The sequence below is a fragment of the Pelecanus crispus genome, chromosome 8 (assembly GCF_030463565.1).
Source record: "Pelecanus crispus isolate bPelCri1 chromosome 8, bPelCri1.pri, whole genome shotgun sequence".
Lineage (NCBI taxonomy): Eukaryota > Metazoa > Chordata > Aves > Pelecaniformes > Pelecanidae > Pelecanus > Pelecanus crispus.
Genome location: NC_134650.1, coordinates 25,168,505 through 25,187,952, shown reverse-complemented (window position 1 = coordinate 25,187,952; position 19,448 = coordinate 25,168,505). Strand labels below are relative to the sequence as shown.

At 48.2% G+C, this 19,448-nt stretch overlaps 1 protein-coding gene across 1 annotated transcript; it reads right to left on the bottom strand.

The window, feature by feature from the left end:
- Positions 1–9,643: 9,643 nt before the first annotated feature.
- Positions 9,644–19,237, bottom strand: GFOD2 (Gfo/Idh/MocA-like oxidoreductase domain containing 2). Its single transcript, XM_009484703.2, has 2 exons — positions 18,932–19,237; positions 9,644–10,542 (listed from the first exon to the last, which is right to left on the bottom strand). Exons 1-2 carry the CDS (start codon positions 19,188–19,190, stop codon positions 9,644–9,646), a joined length of 1,158 nt encoding a protein of 385 aa, XP_009482978.1. The 5' UTR covers positions 19,191–19,237.
- Positions 19,238–19,448: the final 211 nt, after the last annotated feature.

Here is a 19,448-nt window from a genome sequence, read left to right as displayed (position 1 = left end):
CCGAGGGAGGCCGCAGAGAAGCTCTTCCGCCTGCGGGCCGGGGCCGGGCCGAACGCCAGGCCGAGGAAGCCGCGGCCTGAGCCTGGACTGTGTCCGCCCGCCGGGAGCCGAAGAACCGGCTCCGCCGCGCTCCCCGGCAACCGCCGCTTCCGCCGGGAGAGGCGGGGGGTCGGGGCGGGCCCCGCCTGTACCGCCGGCCAGGCCGGGGAGCGGGGCCGGGGTGCTCCCGCAGCTCACTCCCGGCCTTCGCTGGTTCTCTTCGCTGGCAGCTGCGGCCCGGGCGGCGGCAGGCCGAGCGGGCGATCCCCAGCAGACCGGCCGGGCTCCGAACCCGCCCGTGCGCCGTCGCCAGGGCAGGACAGCCCCGTCTCGGGCTCGCTCTGCAGCGGAAGTTCTTCTGCCCCTGTGCCCTCAGCCTCTTCTTTTCCCGAGGTGTTTGTGGAGGATGCCGCCGGACACGTAGGATTTGGGGAAAAAACAAGTTCTCTATATATTCTTTTTTTAAAATGAGTCTGAAAGCCATTTGCAGGCTGCTTGATTGACATTATTAGTACATGTGAGGGAAGGTAAGGTCTCCTTGTTGAGAACGAAAAGCAGTCATTCTGCAACAAGGTGCATGCAGCTAGGTGCTTGTGGCCATGGAAGCCCTGTTGCAGGTCTACCGGGATGTATGCTTAGGTACGTTTAATTCACTGAAAGTTATTTTTAAAGCCAGTAATATGGCATTAAGCTACATGGTTTATGAGCAAAATGACAAACTTTCGGATTAAACCAGACATTGCAGTTTTTCCAACAAAATAATCTTACTAGGAGATACAAGTCTTAAATGAATAATCTGAATGAGAAGTGCTAAGGGTTTAGAAAGATTTAGATGCAGGTTACTAGCTGGGTAGCATGTTCATACAATACTTGACATGGGCACAAGGCCTGACTACCCAATTTGTGGTAGTCTTTACTTTTTAAATTTTATCTGTAAATTTTTCAGTTTGCTCTAGAGGAAATAGCAAAATTTGTAATCCAAAATGTAAGATGCCCTGCTGATCTCTTTTCCCTGGTATCCAGTGATAGGACACATGGGAATGGTTCAAAGCTGCGCCAGGGGAGGGTTAGACTGGACCTGAGGAAACATTTCTTTACCACAAGGGTGCTGAAACCCTAGAACAGGCTTCCTAGAGAGGTGGTCGATGCCCCATGCTGGTCAGTGTTGAAGAGGCATTTGGACAATGCCCTTATTAACATGCTTTCACTTTTGGTCAGCCCTGAAGTGGTCAGGCAGTTGGACTAGAAGATTGTTGTAGGTCCCTTCCAACTGAAATAGACTATTCTATTCTATTCTGTTAAGTCTGACATCACTGTCCAGCTTACACCTGCCAGCTGCTGAACCACACGAGCATTCAGGGCCTGGGGAAGGAGGGAGCTGAGGGCCAGAGGACTCCCAAATGTACCCCAGCCTTCATAGGACCAAAGAAGTCTGTCTCTAGAGCCTGACACTATGTGCTTACCCTACAGCTTAGAACAAGGCTGGTACAGTGGATCAAAGCACCTATACCAGGCAAAAAATGTGGGAACGGACTCCCCAGTATCCAAACTTCAGTGCAAAACTTGGTGTATGTCTCAGAAGAAAACCCTGAAAGACATTTACAGAACAAGTCTTGAGGTATATTTTGCTGAAATATTTTCTTATTTCTCCTTTCTGCGATTTTGTTTCCAAGTCAAGCAGCTGAACTTTTATTTTCCAGGATAAATCTGACTTAGAGCATGCTTCCCATCAAGCTGAAAGGCCATTGTTTGCTGGGTGAGCGCAGAAGACTCCTTTGGCTTGGTCAAACCAAAAGCAGCAGAATGACCACACTAGCCAGGTTTGCTGTACCAGAAGACCATGATGTGCATGGGTGTGTTTGCCCATAACCACACTTTTCCCTCATAACGGTACATCTCGGTGCAGTTGCTCTGGACGTGGGTGGTTAAATTTCAGAGCATTTATTCCTGAGCGGAGGAGACACAGGTGCTGGGGTCAGCCTTTGCCTGCTGAACCACCCCTATTATTGCCATGTCACTCTCTCCAGGCTATAAAATTACATTGTGTTTATAAAGCAGCTGTGCAAGAGCTTGTTTCTCCTGCCATGGCATGATGAAGACAGAGACCACTTCTCTGCTCACAGTCAGCCTCTCCTGAATGCTTCAGGGTGCAAAAGTCAAACAAAATCCTGGCATTTTCCAGGCTGCTGGCTTGAGGGATGGGACTTGGTGCTGGTCTTCATAGACCCCGCAGAAGCATTCATGGGGAGGGGGCCAGTGGGGTTCCTTGTCCCATCAGAGCAGGGCTGTTACCAGTGCCAGACTGGGGTGGCCACAGCCATGTCCCGCAGAACCCTGCTGTCCCTGAGGATGGAGACTCCCCACCTCCTGGTGACCCCTCCCAGGGCTGCCGCGTCCCCGGGACCCCTGAACCTTTGTCACCACTGTGTCCCCCAGGTGCCAGGGAGCATCCCCTGGGCCCTCTCTGGTTTCTCCACCTCCTTTCTCATGTAGCAGCCCAGATCTGCAGGACCTGTTGCAAGTGTGTCCCCCACAGGGGTTAACGGTCTTCTGGAATCCCCTGCCCAACTGGCACCTTCAAACCATCCCAGAGCTGAGTGTGGGGCATAGGGGAGGCTTGAAGGGGAGAGGTGGGGAGGACAGGCTTGAAGTGACACCACTCATCCCATTACCATGGCTTAAAACACTTGCGGTTGGCTTTTGTGGCTTTCAGTGGCCTGTGCTAGTCCTCCTCGTGCTGCCTTCTGGGCACAGGGCCACTTCACCGGAGGTTTCGTGGCTGGACAGGAAAGCTGTCGCATGTGGAGACCAGTGGTGAGATGCTCAGGGAGGGCAATTGGTCCTGCAGCCTTTCAGGGTTGTAGTCGGTCAGTGGAAATGCTGAAATTGTGTTTGGATGTCTGTTTAACAAGCAAACAAGGAATGAATTCAGGAAGGAGGTTAGATCAGAAAGGGATAGTCCTTAATATATCAGGATATAATGTTCCTTATTAGATACTAAACCTGCGTAGGGGCTGCCCCACCTCATTCCTGGTGGAAGAGGAGGCAACACCAAGGCTTTGGCCAAGGGCTGGGTACTGATGGTTGGCCTGAAGAAGGTACAAGGCAGAGGTGCAAGGTGTGCTGGGGCGGTTGGGGTCTTCTGGCAGCTCAAGCTGGGATGGGGTCGGTTACACGTTTACTGAACAAGCAGGGTGGTGGAGGTGGGGGGGCTAATGGCTGAGCTCAGCACTGGGAGGTTTTCACCTCCCTGCGTTCCCAGGTGTATTGGGAGAGCTCCTAGGGATGGCTGCTTTGGAGCAACTCATGGGGGCCTTATGCTGGGCAGAGCTGAGCCCCTCAAAGCCACCACCCAGACCCAAACCACCCTGCCTCAGCACCTCAGCAGGGAGAAGCAGCCAGTGCCCACATCCCTGTGGAAGGGGACTCACTGCAGCCTGGCAGAGCACCCTGAATTGGGGTGAGCCCCTGTACCAAACCAAACACTCATGGAGATGTTGGTCTGCACACAGACCCCGCTGGTGGCATAGAGCATCTGCCATGTCAGCCCCGGTGCCAGAACCTCCTGCCCTTGTGAGGACCCCCAAGGAGGAGCAGCACGGTGGCCGTGAGCCTGGGCATATTCTCGCTCAGCTGTCTGCAGCCCTGGAGAACCCAGACGTCAAAGCTTTGGAGGTGAAGGGTGATGCTGTGTTGGATGTGGGAGTTGCAATGAGCACAGGCTTCATTCCTGGGTGTCACGAGCATGGCACTTGCCCCTGTGCGAGTCCTGTGTGCAAACACGGGACCCCTGTGTGTGCCAGAATTTGGGGAGGGGGAAGGAATGGGAAAAGCTCCTGTCTCCAGGAGACTGGATGTCCCTGGGGCTGGATCTGCTTCCCAGAAACAAAAGGCATGATGTTACTTCCAAGTCTTTCTCAAACTGAGAGTAAATGACCCCAAAGAGTTATCTGCAAGCTTCTAGTTAAACTGCTTGAAATGGCAGCTGAATAATTTCCAGCCAAGTCCCTGTAGAGAGGTTTTCTGCCCTGGTGGCATGCTCAAGGGTGTCCCCAGCTGCTGCTCGGAGCCTGGCAGTGCCACCATGGGTGATGGGGGGCAGAAGGTATCAGCCAGTGCCCTGGGAGGCCCAGCAGGACTTGTGGGGCCACCCAGCCCTGCAGTCCCACCCACTGCAGCAACACAGGTTGATCCCACTCACCAGCCATCCAGGCTCGCCTCCAAGACCTTGGGGCTACATTGGGTGTAAAACCCTAAATCCAGGTGGTCCAAGCCATGGTGGCAGGGTCATCCATGCCAGGGCCTGAGGAAAGTGGGTGGAGGGACTGGCAGGACAGGAGCATCACTCATCATTGCTGTCCCCTGTGTACACTGCAGTGGTCCAAGAACGGGCAAGGTGTTCTTGTCCACACCGAGCTGTACGAGGAGGAGATGGGGAAGAACAAAGAGCTCTTCCCGCAGCTGGCGGATCTCAGCTGTGTCACAGTGCTGCAGGCCTGGCTGCTAGCCTATGGTTTCAAACTCAAGGGAGCAAAGTAAGTCACCACATCTCCTTCATGAGCTAATTTTGTGCTGCCATGCAGCCGGGATCACTGTGTGAGGAGCAGCCACCAGCAAGGCCTGGGTCTGCCCCAGGTGGGCTGTTGCATGAGGGTGAAACAAGGTTGGCAGGAAGGGATGAGTGTGGGATGGAAGATACTAATATCCAGGATTTGTGGCTGGACATCGTTCTGTTTCTGTTTTGTTGAGAATCGAGGAGCTTGGCTTGTAGTAATTTTGAGAGTTGCTTAGAGTTTAAAAGAGCAGATAAACCAGAGAAGTGTGGACAGGGAGAAGCCCAAAGAGTCCCAGGGCTCATGGTGCAAAGGGAAACAGTACGTATGGCAATGCAGTAGCCTGGAGCCATCCATCAGCCACAGTCAGTGACCACCAGCCATGTCCAGGTCCAGCCAGGGAGCTAAGCCAGCACAGCCAGGGCAGGAGCAGCGAGGTGCTGGTCAGCCCCAGGCACGGCTGTGCCATAGCACAGGCACAGACAAGGGGGAGGGCTGCACTTGGACGCAGCTTCTGTGCCAGGGCATGGAGCCCCACCCCGAGGTGCTGCAGGGCTCCATCTCCCACCACAGCCAGAGCCCTAGCTGGCCGTGCCCCACAGCTGGTTTCTGTCCTGCAGGGTCAACTCACAGGTGCTCCTGTTGCAGCACCCTGATTTCCAGAGGGTGCATCCCACCGCCAAGGAGCTGGGCGCCCTGGGAGGCGATGCTGGTCTCTTTGCCAAGCAGCAGAAGAAAAAGAAGAAAAAGAGATGTGTGAGCAGCCTGCGTCCTCCCAGAGGGGCCACATCCCAGGACACGCTGGGTGAGCAAAATGGGTGGCTGCAGCCACACAAGCTGGGCTGGCCTGGCATGTGCTGTAACTGACTTGTCTCAGGAATGATGCTGGTCTAAGGCTGGATCCATAGTACAACAGGGTGGTCCCCAGCCCTGGCAGCATCCCCATGGGTCAGGTGATGATGGGGGCTTTGCCACTGGTGAGTTTTCAGCTGGGCACCATGATGCCCAGGCAGGCTCACCATGGCTCTTCCCTCCAGCAGCTGTTTTGTCTCTGGAATGTGGCCATGTATCTCCGGCTTTTATCCCACCAGGCAGCCTCAGCTCAAGGGCATCTGCTTCCCCCTTCATCCCCTGGTTCCTCTCCTGGCAGGAGTAATATTCTTCCTCTCCTCCCAGGGCTGCTGCAGCCTGTGAGCTACAGCACAGCCCTGGCAGGGAAGGGGTTGTCAGCGTTGGGCTCTTGTACCTCTCCAGGACAACTGCCGCGCCTGCGACCCTTGTATCAGTACATCAATTTCGACATGCCGGAGCTGATGCACCCATCAGCAGAAGAAGATGAAGTCTCCGGGCTGGCACAGCCAAACCAGGTCCCTGCAGCCCCCGAGAGGGCAACTGCTCCACAGCTGGAGGGTGAGCTCCAGCAAGGTTTACCCAGCTCCTGTATTCCCCAGGGAGCTGGCCTTGCCCTGCCAGCAACCAAAAAGAGACATACTGGTTGCCTTATCTTATCCCCTCGGAAATGGGAGCTTTGCCCTTGCCTGTGCAGGTTTTGTCACCTTATCCTGTTTCTTCCACCCTTGCTCCTAGCTTTTAGAGAAGTGGCTTGGATGTCCCTGCATCACCATTTGCAGCAGGTCTGCCCTTAGGTTTTCTCTTGAAGCTCTGACGGGGCCCAGCCAAACAGAGCAGGACCCTTTCCCCTAGGACAGCACTCTTCAGTTGACTCCACAGTCTCCAGGTTCCAGAGTTTATTTCCAAGACTTGGTGGGACAAAGCCATGGCCAGCCTGAGCTGGTGCTGGTGACAGGCTGGCTCCAAGCAGGAGGTCAGGCTGGAGACCCAGAGTGGCTGTCCCACCCATGCTGCTGGGACCTGACAATCCTGCTGGTGCAAATACTCAGCCTGTCTCCAAGGAGGTGGCTGGGCTGTTGATGCACTCACTCCTCTTGCAGATACCTGGGCCAGCAGTGCTCCAGAGATCCCAGCCCCAGGAGTGGGTGACAAATCCATGCAGGTTGATATTGATAGGATGCTCAGATACGCAGCTCACCTGGTGCCACCGCTCTTTCCTCAGTATAAATAGCCACACAGCTTTCTGCCTCCTGTTTGGCTACTACAGCCTGACCTGCAGGGTGGTGATCATCACCTGGCCCATACAAACAGCTGTGGTTTTGGTTTGTTTTTTTTTTTTTTCCTGGTTGCAGAGAACCTGATTTGCCTGAAAAAAAAACAAATTTTCATTATAAAATATACTTGCACATCATGTGGCCTTAGGATGCATGTGCTGTTATTCCTTTGTCACGTGTGAAAGCGGGAGTCTGGGGAACCAGCCTTGAGCCTCACTGCTAGAGATCACCCTGCACAGGGGACACAGGAGGGGATGGTGTAGTGTTACCTTTCTGCAGCAGACAGCAGAGCGTGGCCTGGTCCCCCTCTGACAGTGGCACTAACCAGCAGGTGCTTCCACTACATCTGTGTTAGATGAACAGGGATTGCACAGGGGAATCTAGACTTCATGACAGAGATCCACCTCATCCAAAGGAGTGCTCCTTTGGCCACCATCCCACTCTGCCTGTGCAGGGCAGCTGGAGGCTGCAGCCAGCCTATGAGAAGCCTGTTTCACCTCTCTGTACACTTCTGCAGTCGGGTCTTCTGCTCACCCAGTCATCTTGGCACCCTCCTTCCTCTGCTGGGATCACTTGGGTCTATCTGGAAGTGTTTTGTGCTTCCTCCTACTCCTGTAGAAGGAGTTGTATTTTAGGATTTTCTGCCCAGTACAAGCATACTGACAAAGGCACAAAGGAGGGTTCGCAGTTCAAGGAGGACAGCTTCAAAACAGATCCAAAACTGGCATGAAATAAGCCAGAACTATTCTGTCTGAATGAAGGTGGTGACTTCCAGGTGAGCTCAGGAGACATTATCTCACCTGCTTCACATAGCACGTAGACATCACAGACATTAGATGCTCAGAGCTATGGCAGGAACACCAGTCCTCTATGTAAAGGAAGGTTTGCAGAGATACAGCTTTCACAGCTCCACCTGCTATAGCTGGAAACAGTGAATAAATTTCAACCATTTACTTTTCTTCATCCAGCTCACAGTAGAGAAGAGATTGTGCAGAGCACAGGAGCAGCCATGTGCCTACCCTTTAAAAAAGCATGTCAGTAGTCTTTTTTTCTGTCAAGAGTTTTAATGTGTTGAAAGTAAATACCCAAAGGTAAATACCTGATTTACACACTGAGCAAAGAAAGCAGTCCCATCAATGCTATGGGGATTTTGCTGCTTAGTTGGTGTCTTCCAGCAATTTCTACGATGAGTCAGGCAGAAAAATAAAGATCCTCTTAATCACAAAAGTTGATGTGGTAAGTCCAAGATAGGCAAGAGGATCTCCAAAACCAGCTACTCAACAGCTGTAGTCCGAGGGAAACAGCAAAGAGGTGGGAAATAGAACTTCCGGTGGGACATACTTTTCCTTGGTGATAAATGGATGACACTTGCTAGGATAGCATAGAGCTGTCTCCTACTTTTTCCACACCCAAGCTGCCCAGCTGGCACCAAAAGAGTACAGAAGCAGGGAAGGACTCAACAGGTACTGAGCTCCAGCTGTAAGTCTCCTGTTGACATTTATTAGGATGGCTTCAGCTTGACCAAATCAAACACAAGCACACAGCTACATAAAGAATGCCCTCAACAAACACAACTTTTTATTTCTGTAGAAAACAAGATACTTTTCAGGAAGGACAGCTTATGAAATAGCAGTTTGTATGTTAATATACATAAATACACAGGGTTACAATTTAGTGGGAAATATGTTAAAAAAAAGCTTTCAAGTACACAAAATAAATGTTGTAAAATTGGACTATCCCTTCCACACACCTGCCTCAGAGACAAAGGTTTCTCAAATTGAATGAAATTCCACCCATGATCTGCCAACAGATCTCTCCACTGGACACAAGCTGCAGGAGGGCATGAGGATGGGCAGGGCCAGAAGGTTAATATCCAGTGTTTGAGATTAAGAGCAGACTTACCCATGACAGTTCAGTCCCCATTCTCTCAGCTATCAGGATGTGTGTAGTGTGACAATTACCCAGCCAGCATGTTAAGAGAGCTGCAAGAGGTAGGAAATACCTCCTTACTTCCATCTTCAGGTCCCTGGAAGGTTAATGCTATACAACTTCATTACCCATGACACCATGGAAATCCTGTGACCCTAGAAGGCATTTATTAACAGGCACAGAAATGAGAACGTGGCCCTGTAATTGTGACACCAGTGCTGCCAGGCAGTAAATACAACCAACGGACACAGAGCTTATGGAAAAAAGCTGCTGGATGCAGGCAGCCTCTTGAGAAGGAATAACGTCTACAGATATGGAAGAATAGCACAAATCATCACAGATTTCCTTGAAGATTTTCCTGCCAAGACACTGTCAACAGAGAATTCATAGCATCATTTAAATAAAATACCAGTTCAAATGAATTTGAAAGACATTTGCCACATGCAGGAAGCCAAAAGGCTGATCCTTATGTTACAAACTTTAATCTGTTCCTTCTACTTTTTGTCCTATAGGACTTTAGAGACCTGTTACATCACTAAACTGTTTTATAAAATTTTACAAACTGAGGATTAAAACTTAATCAGTCTCCAAGAGAGAAGGAAAAGGCATCTGAACAACAGACACTCCCTGATCTTGCTCTCATGTTAATATTGTTAAAATAAGCAAGCTGTGCAACAAGGATTGTGTCCCATTTCCGAGTCATGCAATGGCAGAGATCCTATGCTTCACTTCAGCTACTGCAAGTGCAAAGGGCAATTCAAGTTTTCCTACCAGTCTCTAAGACAAAAATTAAACGTTTGCAAAACCAGAAACATTTAAAACTCTTTAAACAATTTAAATCAGAACAGTTTCTATCAGAACATGACATATTTTACACGTTTAAAAAAACCAAGGAAGTCAGGTTATTAAATAAGAATCGACATATCTTAAAAACCAGAGAGTTTTTTATAATACAGCCAGAAGTGTTAATTGTCCTATTTTCCAAAGCAGAAATGTTCATAAGTTATTTCTTTGAAGCACCTCGCAGAGGTTTTGATTGGCATCTGGTTCCTCGGTCATCACCTCCACAGCCTCCCACTCCCCTGACCTGCTGGATTTCTTGATGGCCTCTACTACACTCTGCATGTACAGACCATCTTCAAAAGAGGCTGCCATAGAGACAGGTTTATGATCCCATGTTCGACGGTCTTCCCGGTCTTGGAAAGACTGCCGCAGTGCTTGCACCATGTACACCATTCCTTTTAGGTAAAGCAGCGGGATGTCTTTAAATCCCTTATCCAAAAGCCCCTTGTTGACAGTCAGAGAGTCTGTAAACAGCAGTTCTTCTTGGAGTGCAGTGTTTTTCTGCCCATACAAGTCTGTCCCACGAGCTATGAGGCGACCGGTAGACCCAACAATCATGACTTCATGGATGAATGATCCAGGCATGTTGAAGTTGAGAGTCACAGTGCAACAGACACCCTCGCTCATTACCATCTGGAAAAAGCAGAAGTCATCACTAGTGACATGACGAATCCCACTTATAGCTGTGTTCTGCTTCACAAAAGTCTTGAGCAAACCATGGACCTTCTCTGCTCTCCTGCTGATGAGGTGAGTTAGGAGGTCAATAATGTAGGTTCCCATTGTATGCAGACCACCTCCTCCCATCAGCTCATCACAGATCCAGTTGTACTTGTGGCTGAGCAGGCTTCCCCCATAAACTCGGACGTCGCAGATCATCACGTTGCCCACATAGTGTTCTTCTATCAACTGCTTCATCTTCACAAAGGCGGGCAAGAAACGGAGAACATTGCCAACGATGCTCATCAGCTTAGGGTAATACCTGGCAGCTGTGACCATCCTGAAGGCATCCACAGAGGTAGCAGCTTTCTCACAGATCACATTCTTCCCTATTCCTGCACCGCAAATGGAAAAAAAAAAAAAAAAAAAAAGCACATATGAGCTATAAAAACATGCTTAAAACATGCTTAGATGCCCCATAAGAATTAGGCTTTCCTGCTGCAATTTCAAAGGCAAAGGTCTGGGAACTAAAATAGGAATGCCAAGTGCAGCAAGCCTCAAAGCTGCTTCCAAGGTGCTCCAGTTGCAGAGCTGACAAACTCCCACAGAGAGAGGCTCCAAATAAAGAGAGGATTTTTACATCATGAAAGATAAATGTCCAAATGGCATGAAAACAAGACACAATTTGCGTGTTGTAGCTATAAATTTATTTGAATGCTTGTACAGCCAGAGGAAAAAAACCTGTCATGTACCCTGCAGGGAAGAGGTGAGTGAAGGGGAGATTTGATTTTCACTTTGTATTTCACCATCACTATGAATTTATTATTTTAAATAGATTAATAGAAATGGGATATACAAGATACTTAGTGGCCTGTACACAGAATATAAGAATTAGAAATAATGTTTTGGTAGGTGGATTGTTTTAAAAGCATCACTAATTGGAAAGCAAAATAGTTCGGTCTGCACATATAGCCTACTTGTACAATTAGACTGCAAAGGTGACTGGGAGTTACACAAATGAGAACTGCACTTGCAAGCTGACCCACTGCGGTTTTATTCCTACTGATGCACTTTATCTTGTGCTCAGCCTGAATCAATGTGGGCAGTCAGTAATTTTTTTTTTTAACTTTAAGGCAGAAATAAAGTAATACAAAAGAGCATCCCAGTGCAGGCTTCAACCAAATTCCTATATTCGGTGCTTTGCTGGTATTACCTCTTCCTCCCCCGTCTTCACCCTTTTCTCATGACATGGCTTAACTTTTCCACATACATCTGTTCTGATAGAATGCTTATCTAAACACTTTTCAATGTAACAACCACGGGTATACCTAGAAGTCTCCAGACATTAACTGGTGATGTCAGACCTGAAGGTCAGTCACGTCATACCACAGTTTCTGCTTAAGGATTGTACGAATCACTTCACATGTAGGTACCTCTTGGAAAGCGTCTCCTCACCCAGGAGCAGACTGCGCTCCCCACTCAGAACAGCTTTTAATCGACTCCCCGATGAGAAGATTCCAGCACAAGTGCTTCAATTGGTCTCTCACACTCGAGGGCAAGCCAGATCCCACACTGCAGCTCCTACTCTCAGCACTCCACCTCCTGGCTGCGCTGAGTAAGCCTTTCAGGAACCGTCTGAGCGGTTCAGGGGCCAGTGAGCTCCCATGACACATCACCGTGCCCAACTCAGCCAGGGGACAACTACAGCTAGGGAAAACTCAGAATCTGTATTTCCAATAGACACCAGCAAAATCCAGTCAGAAAATAACAAGACTACAATTTTTAGTGGTCTCGTCCAAAGAAATCTCCTGAATAGATGCGAATCAACAGAAGCTTTAATGAACAAAAGGTAAGGTCAAACTCCTTGGACACACCCTGGCTGCCCACTGGTAACCCCCTACTTCAGGGGCCATTTCCAATTCTCCCACCCCCAATCCTGCTGCTGGGACAAGGCACAACACTCTGTTTGATATTCTGCAGGGCTAGCTGAAGCATCTTGAAGTGCTTCAGTGCCTGGTTTACCTGCCTTGTTGTTTAAATGGCACTTATGTCAAGCCACATTACAGTAAAATACAAGCAAAAAGAAGAAGGATCTTCACAGCATCCTAAGCAGACTGCAGTTCTCAAAGTTCGCAGAAAATAAAAGCGACTCTCGATCTATGTACACGCACGGTACAGCTCTGCAGTCAGTGCTCTGCCAGTGCGGCTCTCCCCCTTGCACAACCCCACTGCCCTCCACCATGTATTTGGTGGTACAGGAACCAGCTCAGGGTACAAAGCCAGCATGGAAATACTCACTCATCTTGGCTCTTTTTCTGGCAGGTTATTGCCCTGAGGTGGCTCTTCACACAGAAGGGGTGGGTCCCTGCAATGGGGGACCAAAAGCGGAGAGGGCCAAGCCACAGACCACCCCTGCTGCCCAGGGACAGCTGTTTCACGCTGGGTGGTTTACTACACTAGGCTGCCCTTGTCCTGCCACCCACCTGCCCACCCTCATCCTTGCTGTACTCTTTTTGCCAGTGTAGGCCGAGCCACTTGAGGAGCTAAAAGTGATGCTTTTTTTTGGGATGGCAGTCAGTGCAGCACACTGACAGCTCAGCACAGCCCATTGAGCACTGCCAGGGTGCCAGGACAGAGACCTAGGTACACCATAACACGTCTGGGATAATCCTGTGGTTGCCCTCCATGGGACATCCACCCAGCTGTCCCAGGCTCACAGAGATGGCCATGCAGAAAGGACAAGTGTCAAGTCGGAGGTGGCTGCGAGGTCCCCTACCAATGTAACGGTCATGCCTTCTGTTTCCCAAGGCAGAGCAGCTTACAACCCTCATCTTGTTACTATTATTTTGATAATGAATAACCTGAACTTCATACCATATTTTTTTCTTAAATCACCACTGCAGAATTTTCTGTTGAGTTCCCCACCAGCTAGAAGACATGAGAGCCACCACAGCACTCTGGTGCTCCCTGGAGCCTTCTATGAGCCAGTTCAGCTCACCAACTGAGCCCAGTTCAGAAAAGGAAGCTTCCTCTTTCCAAGCAGATGGGTTAAATCAGCTCGCAGGTGGGTCTAAGCCCACAGAAGGGGGTGCATGCCTGGAAGGAAGGAAGTGGAGCTGTGGAGTTGGGTTTCCCCACCTCAGAGGCAGCAAGCAAGGACAGCAACAACTCCACTGCTTGAGAACACAGGCTGTCCTAGCAACATGCCTCGGGGTCTTCTCTGTGCGTACCTTGGAGCAAACCCTGTCTGTGGGGAGCACATCAGCTTCTGCAGACCATCACTCCACTGAAGTCCTCCTAGGATGCTAGAGGGAGAAAGAGTCAATCTTCCTCCCTAGAACTTACTTCATTTTGTCCTTATCCAGGAAACAGGCTGTCCACCCTGTGTCATGACAGCCAGTGCTGCTCCTAGAAGATGGACATGTCTCTGCCAGCCCACCCTGCAGTTACCAGCTCCAAGCCCCTGTGGGCTCTGTAAGCTGCAGTGATGGTTCCTTGGGAAGTGCTTCTTGCTCTCAGTGCTGTGTTCATTATTGCTGAGTGTGATATGATATACCTAATGCAACCAGCTAAGCAGTTTGAAAATATGTAGCTCTCTAACAGCTCTTACACTGCTCATGATTGTAATTAACCCTGAATGGCTTCAGGCTTCAACATCCCCCAGAAAGGCAGTGCTGAGCACTGCCCTGGAAAGGGTGTAAGGAAAGGTCACGCAGCCCTATGTGCAGAGCGGACGCACAGGCTGAATTACACACCCCTGGCCAAAGCACCTGACAAGCAATCAGACCTGACCCTGAACAAACTGCTACTCTGCTCCCTGCGCACAAGAAACCACACAGAATCATAGAATTGTTTAGGTTGGAAAAGACCTTTAAGATCATCCAGTCCAACCATAACACTACCAAGTCCACCACTAAACCAGTTAAGGGTAGAGTAATAATTTCATGTTTCCTGGCTTGGTGGCTGGATTATTTTTTTATGAAAGTAAAAGCTAGGAATCATTAAGATTGGAAAGGATCTCTAAGATCATCAGTCCAACCATCAACCCAACACCACCATGCCCACTAAACCATGTCCCAAAGTGCCATATCTACACATTTTTTGAACACTTCCAGGGATGGTGACTCCACCACCTCTCTGGGCAGCCTGTTCCAATGCGTGACTACTCTTCCTGTGAAGAAATTTTTCCTAATATCCAATCTAAACCTCCCCTGGCGCAGCTTGAGCCCATTTCCTCTCATCCTATCACTAACTACTTGGGAGAAGAGACCAACACCCAGCTCACTACAACCTCCTTTCAGGTAGTTGTAGAGAGCGATAAGGTCTCCCCTCAGCCTCCTCTTCTCTAGGCTAAACAATCCCAGTTCCCTCAGCTGCTCCTCATAAGACCACCCCTCCACAAGTGCATTTCCAGGCAGGTGCACCCTTTGCAAGTCATTACTAGCTCTGCACACAGGAGAAACTATTCTTATTTATGGCTTTTTAACTGGTTGTTGTAGTAAAAGGGAGGGAAAATGGAATAAAAGGTCACCATTGCCAGGAGTCCTTAAACAAACCATCTGCACCCATGTTCAAAAGCACCTGCTAGATTCCAAGAATTTTCAAACCAATTCCTGAATTAGTAAATAAACTAAACATTTAAAAAGAGGTCTCTTAACTCTCATTAATGTAATATAGCCAAATCATGGCTTCACTCAATGAAATACCAGATTTAAAGTGTGTTCACATCCTATGGAAGCAATCAAAAAAACAAGAGCTGAGCCTGTTACTGGACAGCAGAATAAACTAGATATTTTCTCCTAAAGGAATCTTACATCTCTAAACAGATCCACATTGCTCATCAGCAACGAGGCCTCGGCTCCTGCAGCTGCTTAGCCACACCACATCCAAAACTTGCTATATGTGAAGTATTTTACGGTCCTTGTTCATAAAATGGAAGCACAGAAAACTTGCTGCTTTCTCCTGCAGCAGCAGGAGCCGTGACAGGAGCTGTGGATGGAAACAGGTCCCAGCAATTGCCAGGACCCGCCAGCCCATTCCTTCCTCCTGGTAGGGAGGGTGCCAGCGTGGGCAGGAAGAACAGGAAGGGACCCTGCAGCCTGGTGGGGCCTTGGGAGGGGAAGCATTCATGAAACGATGGGAGAAGTGCAGCCCAAACCTTAAAGAGTTGGCTCCCTCCCCAGTCAACATGCACGTGAGCCAGGGTCTCCTCTCTGCCTCAGGCTGGGTGCATACCAGCAGGCCATGAGAAGGACACCAAGACCACACCTGGCCCACTGCTACATCAAGGAGGTCCTTCACGTCCCAGGGGGCCGCGCTGACTAGCCTGGAATAGGACGTAGCCCACCAGGGCTCCTGATGTCAAGAGGTCCTGCCTTCCTGTGTCTGGGTGGGACAAGCAGGGACACCTGTGCACAGAGGTGTCCCTGCAGCGCAGTCAGGAGGGGACCAGCCCCGTGCCACACAGCCTGCCCAGGCAGTGCAAGGAGAGGGCTGGTCTGGGACAGCCTTCTCACCATAGCAGCTACCACTTCACCTCTTTGCTTGTTTATTTGCCTGGCTATCATAGCCACAGCTGCCCATCCAACACTTCCCATAAACAGCTGAAGTCCCCAGCCTTGCCTTTCTCTGCATGAGTCACAATGTTGACTCAAACTACTAAATCTATTTATCCCATGTAAATACGTCCATTGAACTGAAGTGCCTGTTCTTTACTCCCCTGAATAATGTCAGATACCTGAGGTTGCACCTAGGAAGAGATACAACTGGCCGCTGTTGAAGCACACCATGCTTTGGCCACCATAAGAAGTTGGGAGTGTCTGAGTCATCTTCCCAAATAACCAGCTGTTTCAGACATACTTGCTTTGGGAGCCTCCCAGCGAATGAACGCTCATTCCAAAAGACACTCCTTCATTTCATTTCTTGTTTGCCTCTGGTTTGAAAAGACCTCCATGCTACTTGTTACAAAGACAGGAAGCACAATATGCAAAGAGCACTCATAGCATGCTTGTTCATCCTGTTTCAAGAACAGGAAATCTGTGTTTGTCACAACACAAAGCAGTGATAGAGCCCTTTCTGACTCTTTCCTTCATAATTAACATATAGGTGCTATAATTTGTAGGGACTCCACAAAATCAGGGTAGTCAAACAATCCATGTTTCAAAGATGTCTTAAATTATGTAGTCAACCAGTATAAACCAAGAGAGACAAGTAAAAGGTTCCTCTATAGTCACTCCACAAACCGTCCGTTTGACGGCTGGGCTCAGTATGTGCAGCAGCATTATCTTAGCATCCTGAAGAAATTTTACGCTGAGGACTTCTCATGTTCGGCCTCCCTGAACTTCGCCTCATGCACAAACATCCCATGTTTTACATTCCACTCCAGCCAGTAACTCTGCTCTGTGCTCACCTAATGTAAAGATGGATGCATTTAACTGTAGGACATGAACCACAACACAGATGTTTTGTGAAATTAATTTAGCTCCTCTAAGATCAAAAGAAGCGCAAATTTCAGGATAGCTTCTTGCTTTGCCTGTTGTGGAGATAAACCGTAAGATTACACGGATCTTAATTTGGATTATCCTCTGGGCTTTGATCTGTTCTGTCTGGTTCACAAACTCAATCCAGTGTTACTGCTTTGTCCCCATCATGCCAAAGTTGTACTTAGGCTTGTTTATGGATGTCTGTCAGTAAGAAACTTATGCAAGCAAATTGCACTGCCTGGAAAAACTGTGCCTGTCTCTCATCTCTGCCAGAAATAGAAATGTAAGCACATTTCAGAAAAAAGCCTAAAAAAAAGTAAGTATAAAACACATACAAGTAAGTAACAAAAGTGTAAGCACTTTAAAAGCAAACAAACAAAGCCCAACAAAACAAAACGCACAAGACCATTAGCACTGCACCACATCTGATCTTTCCTAAAGCCCAGTGGCTCGGCTAGTAAACACCAATCTATTATACACAATTCACAGCCAGTAATTCTCCAATTATAAACATCACTGTATCTATCTATCTGAACTTTCAGAGAAAACATACTTGCCCTACCCTGATTTTGTGTTCCTTCACAATGCTCAATCATAGCAAGCCATCCAACACTGGCTTAAAATATGTCACAGCATACTTGGTAGTGGACCTATAAATACCTTTGTGATGAACCTAGAAAGCTGAAAGACAAGGCCAGCATCATATTGGGTCTGAGATGCATCAGTTTGCAGATCAGAATGTTTCAAGACAGACAGAAGCGAAGAATAAACCACCCTTTACTACTTCATCCGTTGATTTCCCTAGCTCTTCTACCTTTCCACTTATCTATACTTGCAGTCAAGCATACATAACCACCTCTGCACTTCTGCATAAGCTTTATCCCCCTTTCCTCCTCTGGATAATGCCATCTTACGGGTTCCCCGACTTCGAAGAAAGAATCTCAATTCATTTTAGTTAATAATTCACCAGAGAAGGTTCAATCCTCTCCTTTTAGCCCACTTGACCATCAAACTAGTGAAACACTACCTAACAAGTGTTTAAAAGGACTTTTAGAATATTTAAAGAGATAAATTCTAAGTTACAGTTCAAATATTAAAAAATCAGAATACCTTAAATTCAAAGGACAGTTTCTAACAAGGTAAACAAACAAATCTAACAATGTAAAAAAGAAAAAAAAAAGGCCTGAAATCTCTCTCTGCACATCTAAGTGGCATTGCAAATATTTGTGCGGGGAGTTGTTTACTTCCAAAACAAACTACTGTAGAGCAAAGAGGGTAAGAACAACAAACCACCCTGGTTCACATGGTTTGAGATATTACCCATCCTAAAACTAACTCATGGATCTCCTGCAAACACAGTAAAAATATCACACTTGTTATTCACAGAATTACACGCAAATTCACACCCACACTGTACTACGTGAGAGGACATTAACACTACAAAGTCACATGCTAGAGAACTAAGAAATATCAGGAGGCCCAGGCAGTTGGCTCCTACCTCCCAGCCCAACCAGTTCAGGGTGTCATCCCTCCCCGTCCAACCACCTTCACCCAGCCCATCTTGCTGGATTCCTCCTGCTGTCTCCTGCATCTCCTCCTCCCCCAGCATCCACCCCCCTGCATCAGGTGGAAAGATTCCTCCAGCAAGTCTGAACCCAGGACCATACCAGCCTGCTATGGACATGGGTGTCCAAAGAGAGCTCCAGGCAGTGGCCAGGGTCATAGCATGCTGGCTAAAAGCAGCATCTGCAGAGAATTTAGGTCCTAACTCACAAGATTCTACTGAGTGCATGCAAACATTTTTTCAAAGGCTTTTAACTTTCAAGTTTGGTTTTATTTGTGGGAAAACAGAAAGCAGAGCTGAACACCCCCCCCCACCCCAGGCAAATCTCAGTTTCCTATTGCAGAACATGGGAAAATTTGGAATGAATTAAGCAACTTAAGTTGTTCGGGTTTTGGTTTTTTAAATGGGCACAAAACCATTTTACCCCCTCATCATCATCATCTCTGAAATAGCTCATTTTCATTAAAAACTCCCCACCATAAGTTCAGTCTGAAGAAGACATGGGATATTTTAGCCCAATTGGTTCAAGATCTGCAAAGCTATAAGCAATTATAAATAGTATTTTTACAAAAAATTCTAGGTAGTTTTTCTTGCAGATGGCACTACCAATTCCACACAAAACCTTTACCACTGCATTTGCAGTTGGTGCAACCAGAATCATGCTGGGACAACAGTTTCAAATTTCAATCTGCCAATGAGCTATGGATTTTTGGTCCAACTCCAAAGATAAAAAGATACCTAGAGCCTTCACAGCAATTTGCCGAGTTAGTGGTGGAGGGATATTGATGCAAACCAAATCCACATCCTGGTGCAGCAAGACATCGTCAGTCTGACTCGTGTAGAAGGAGATGTTCATTTCCTCTGCCAGCTGTTTGGCTTCCTCTTCAGTCTTCCCCCAAAGTGCTTCAATGGAGAAACCTTCTGCTCTCAGCAAGGGTACCAGTACCCGGGCAGTGCTGCCAGTTCCAAACACACCCACTCCAGGAAGCATTTTCATTCTGCATTCATTCAAGCATCAGAGTCTACACATAGGCCTTCAATAAAATGTTCAGCTCCTCAGCTTTCCATTCTATCCACAGTTCCTAAAACATGAAAAGTTACCAATCAGTATCAACAAAAGGTATATTTTGACATCAAATGCATCTAGCCTGAGCACTAGCTTCTATCCTTCATACAGCATTCAAAATTTTCAAAGAGCCTGATGAACCCCCCCCCCCAAAAAAAAACCCGCCAAAAAACTTGCAATCCTTAAATA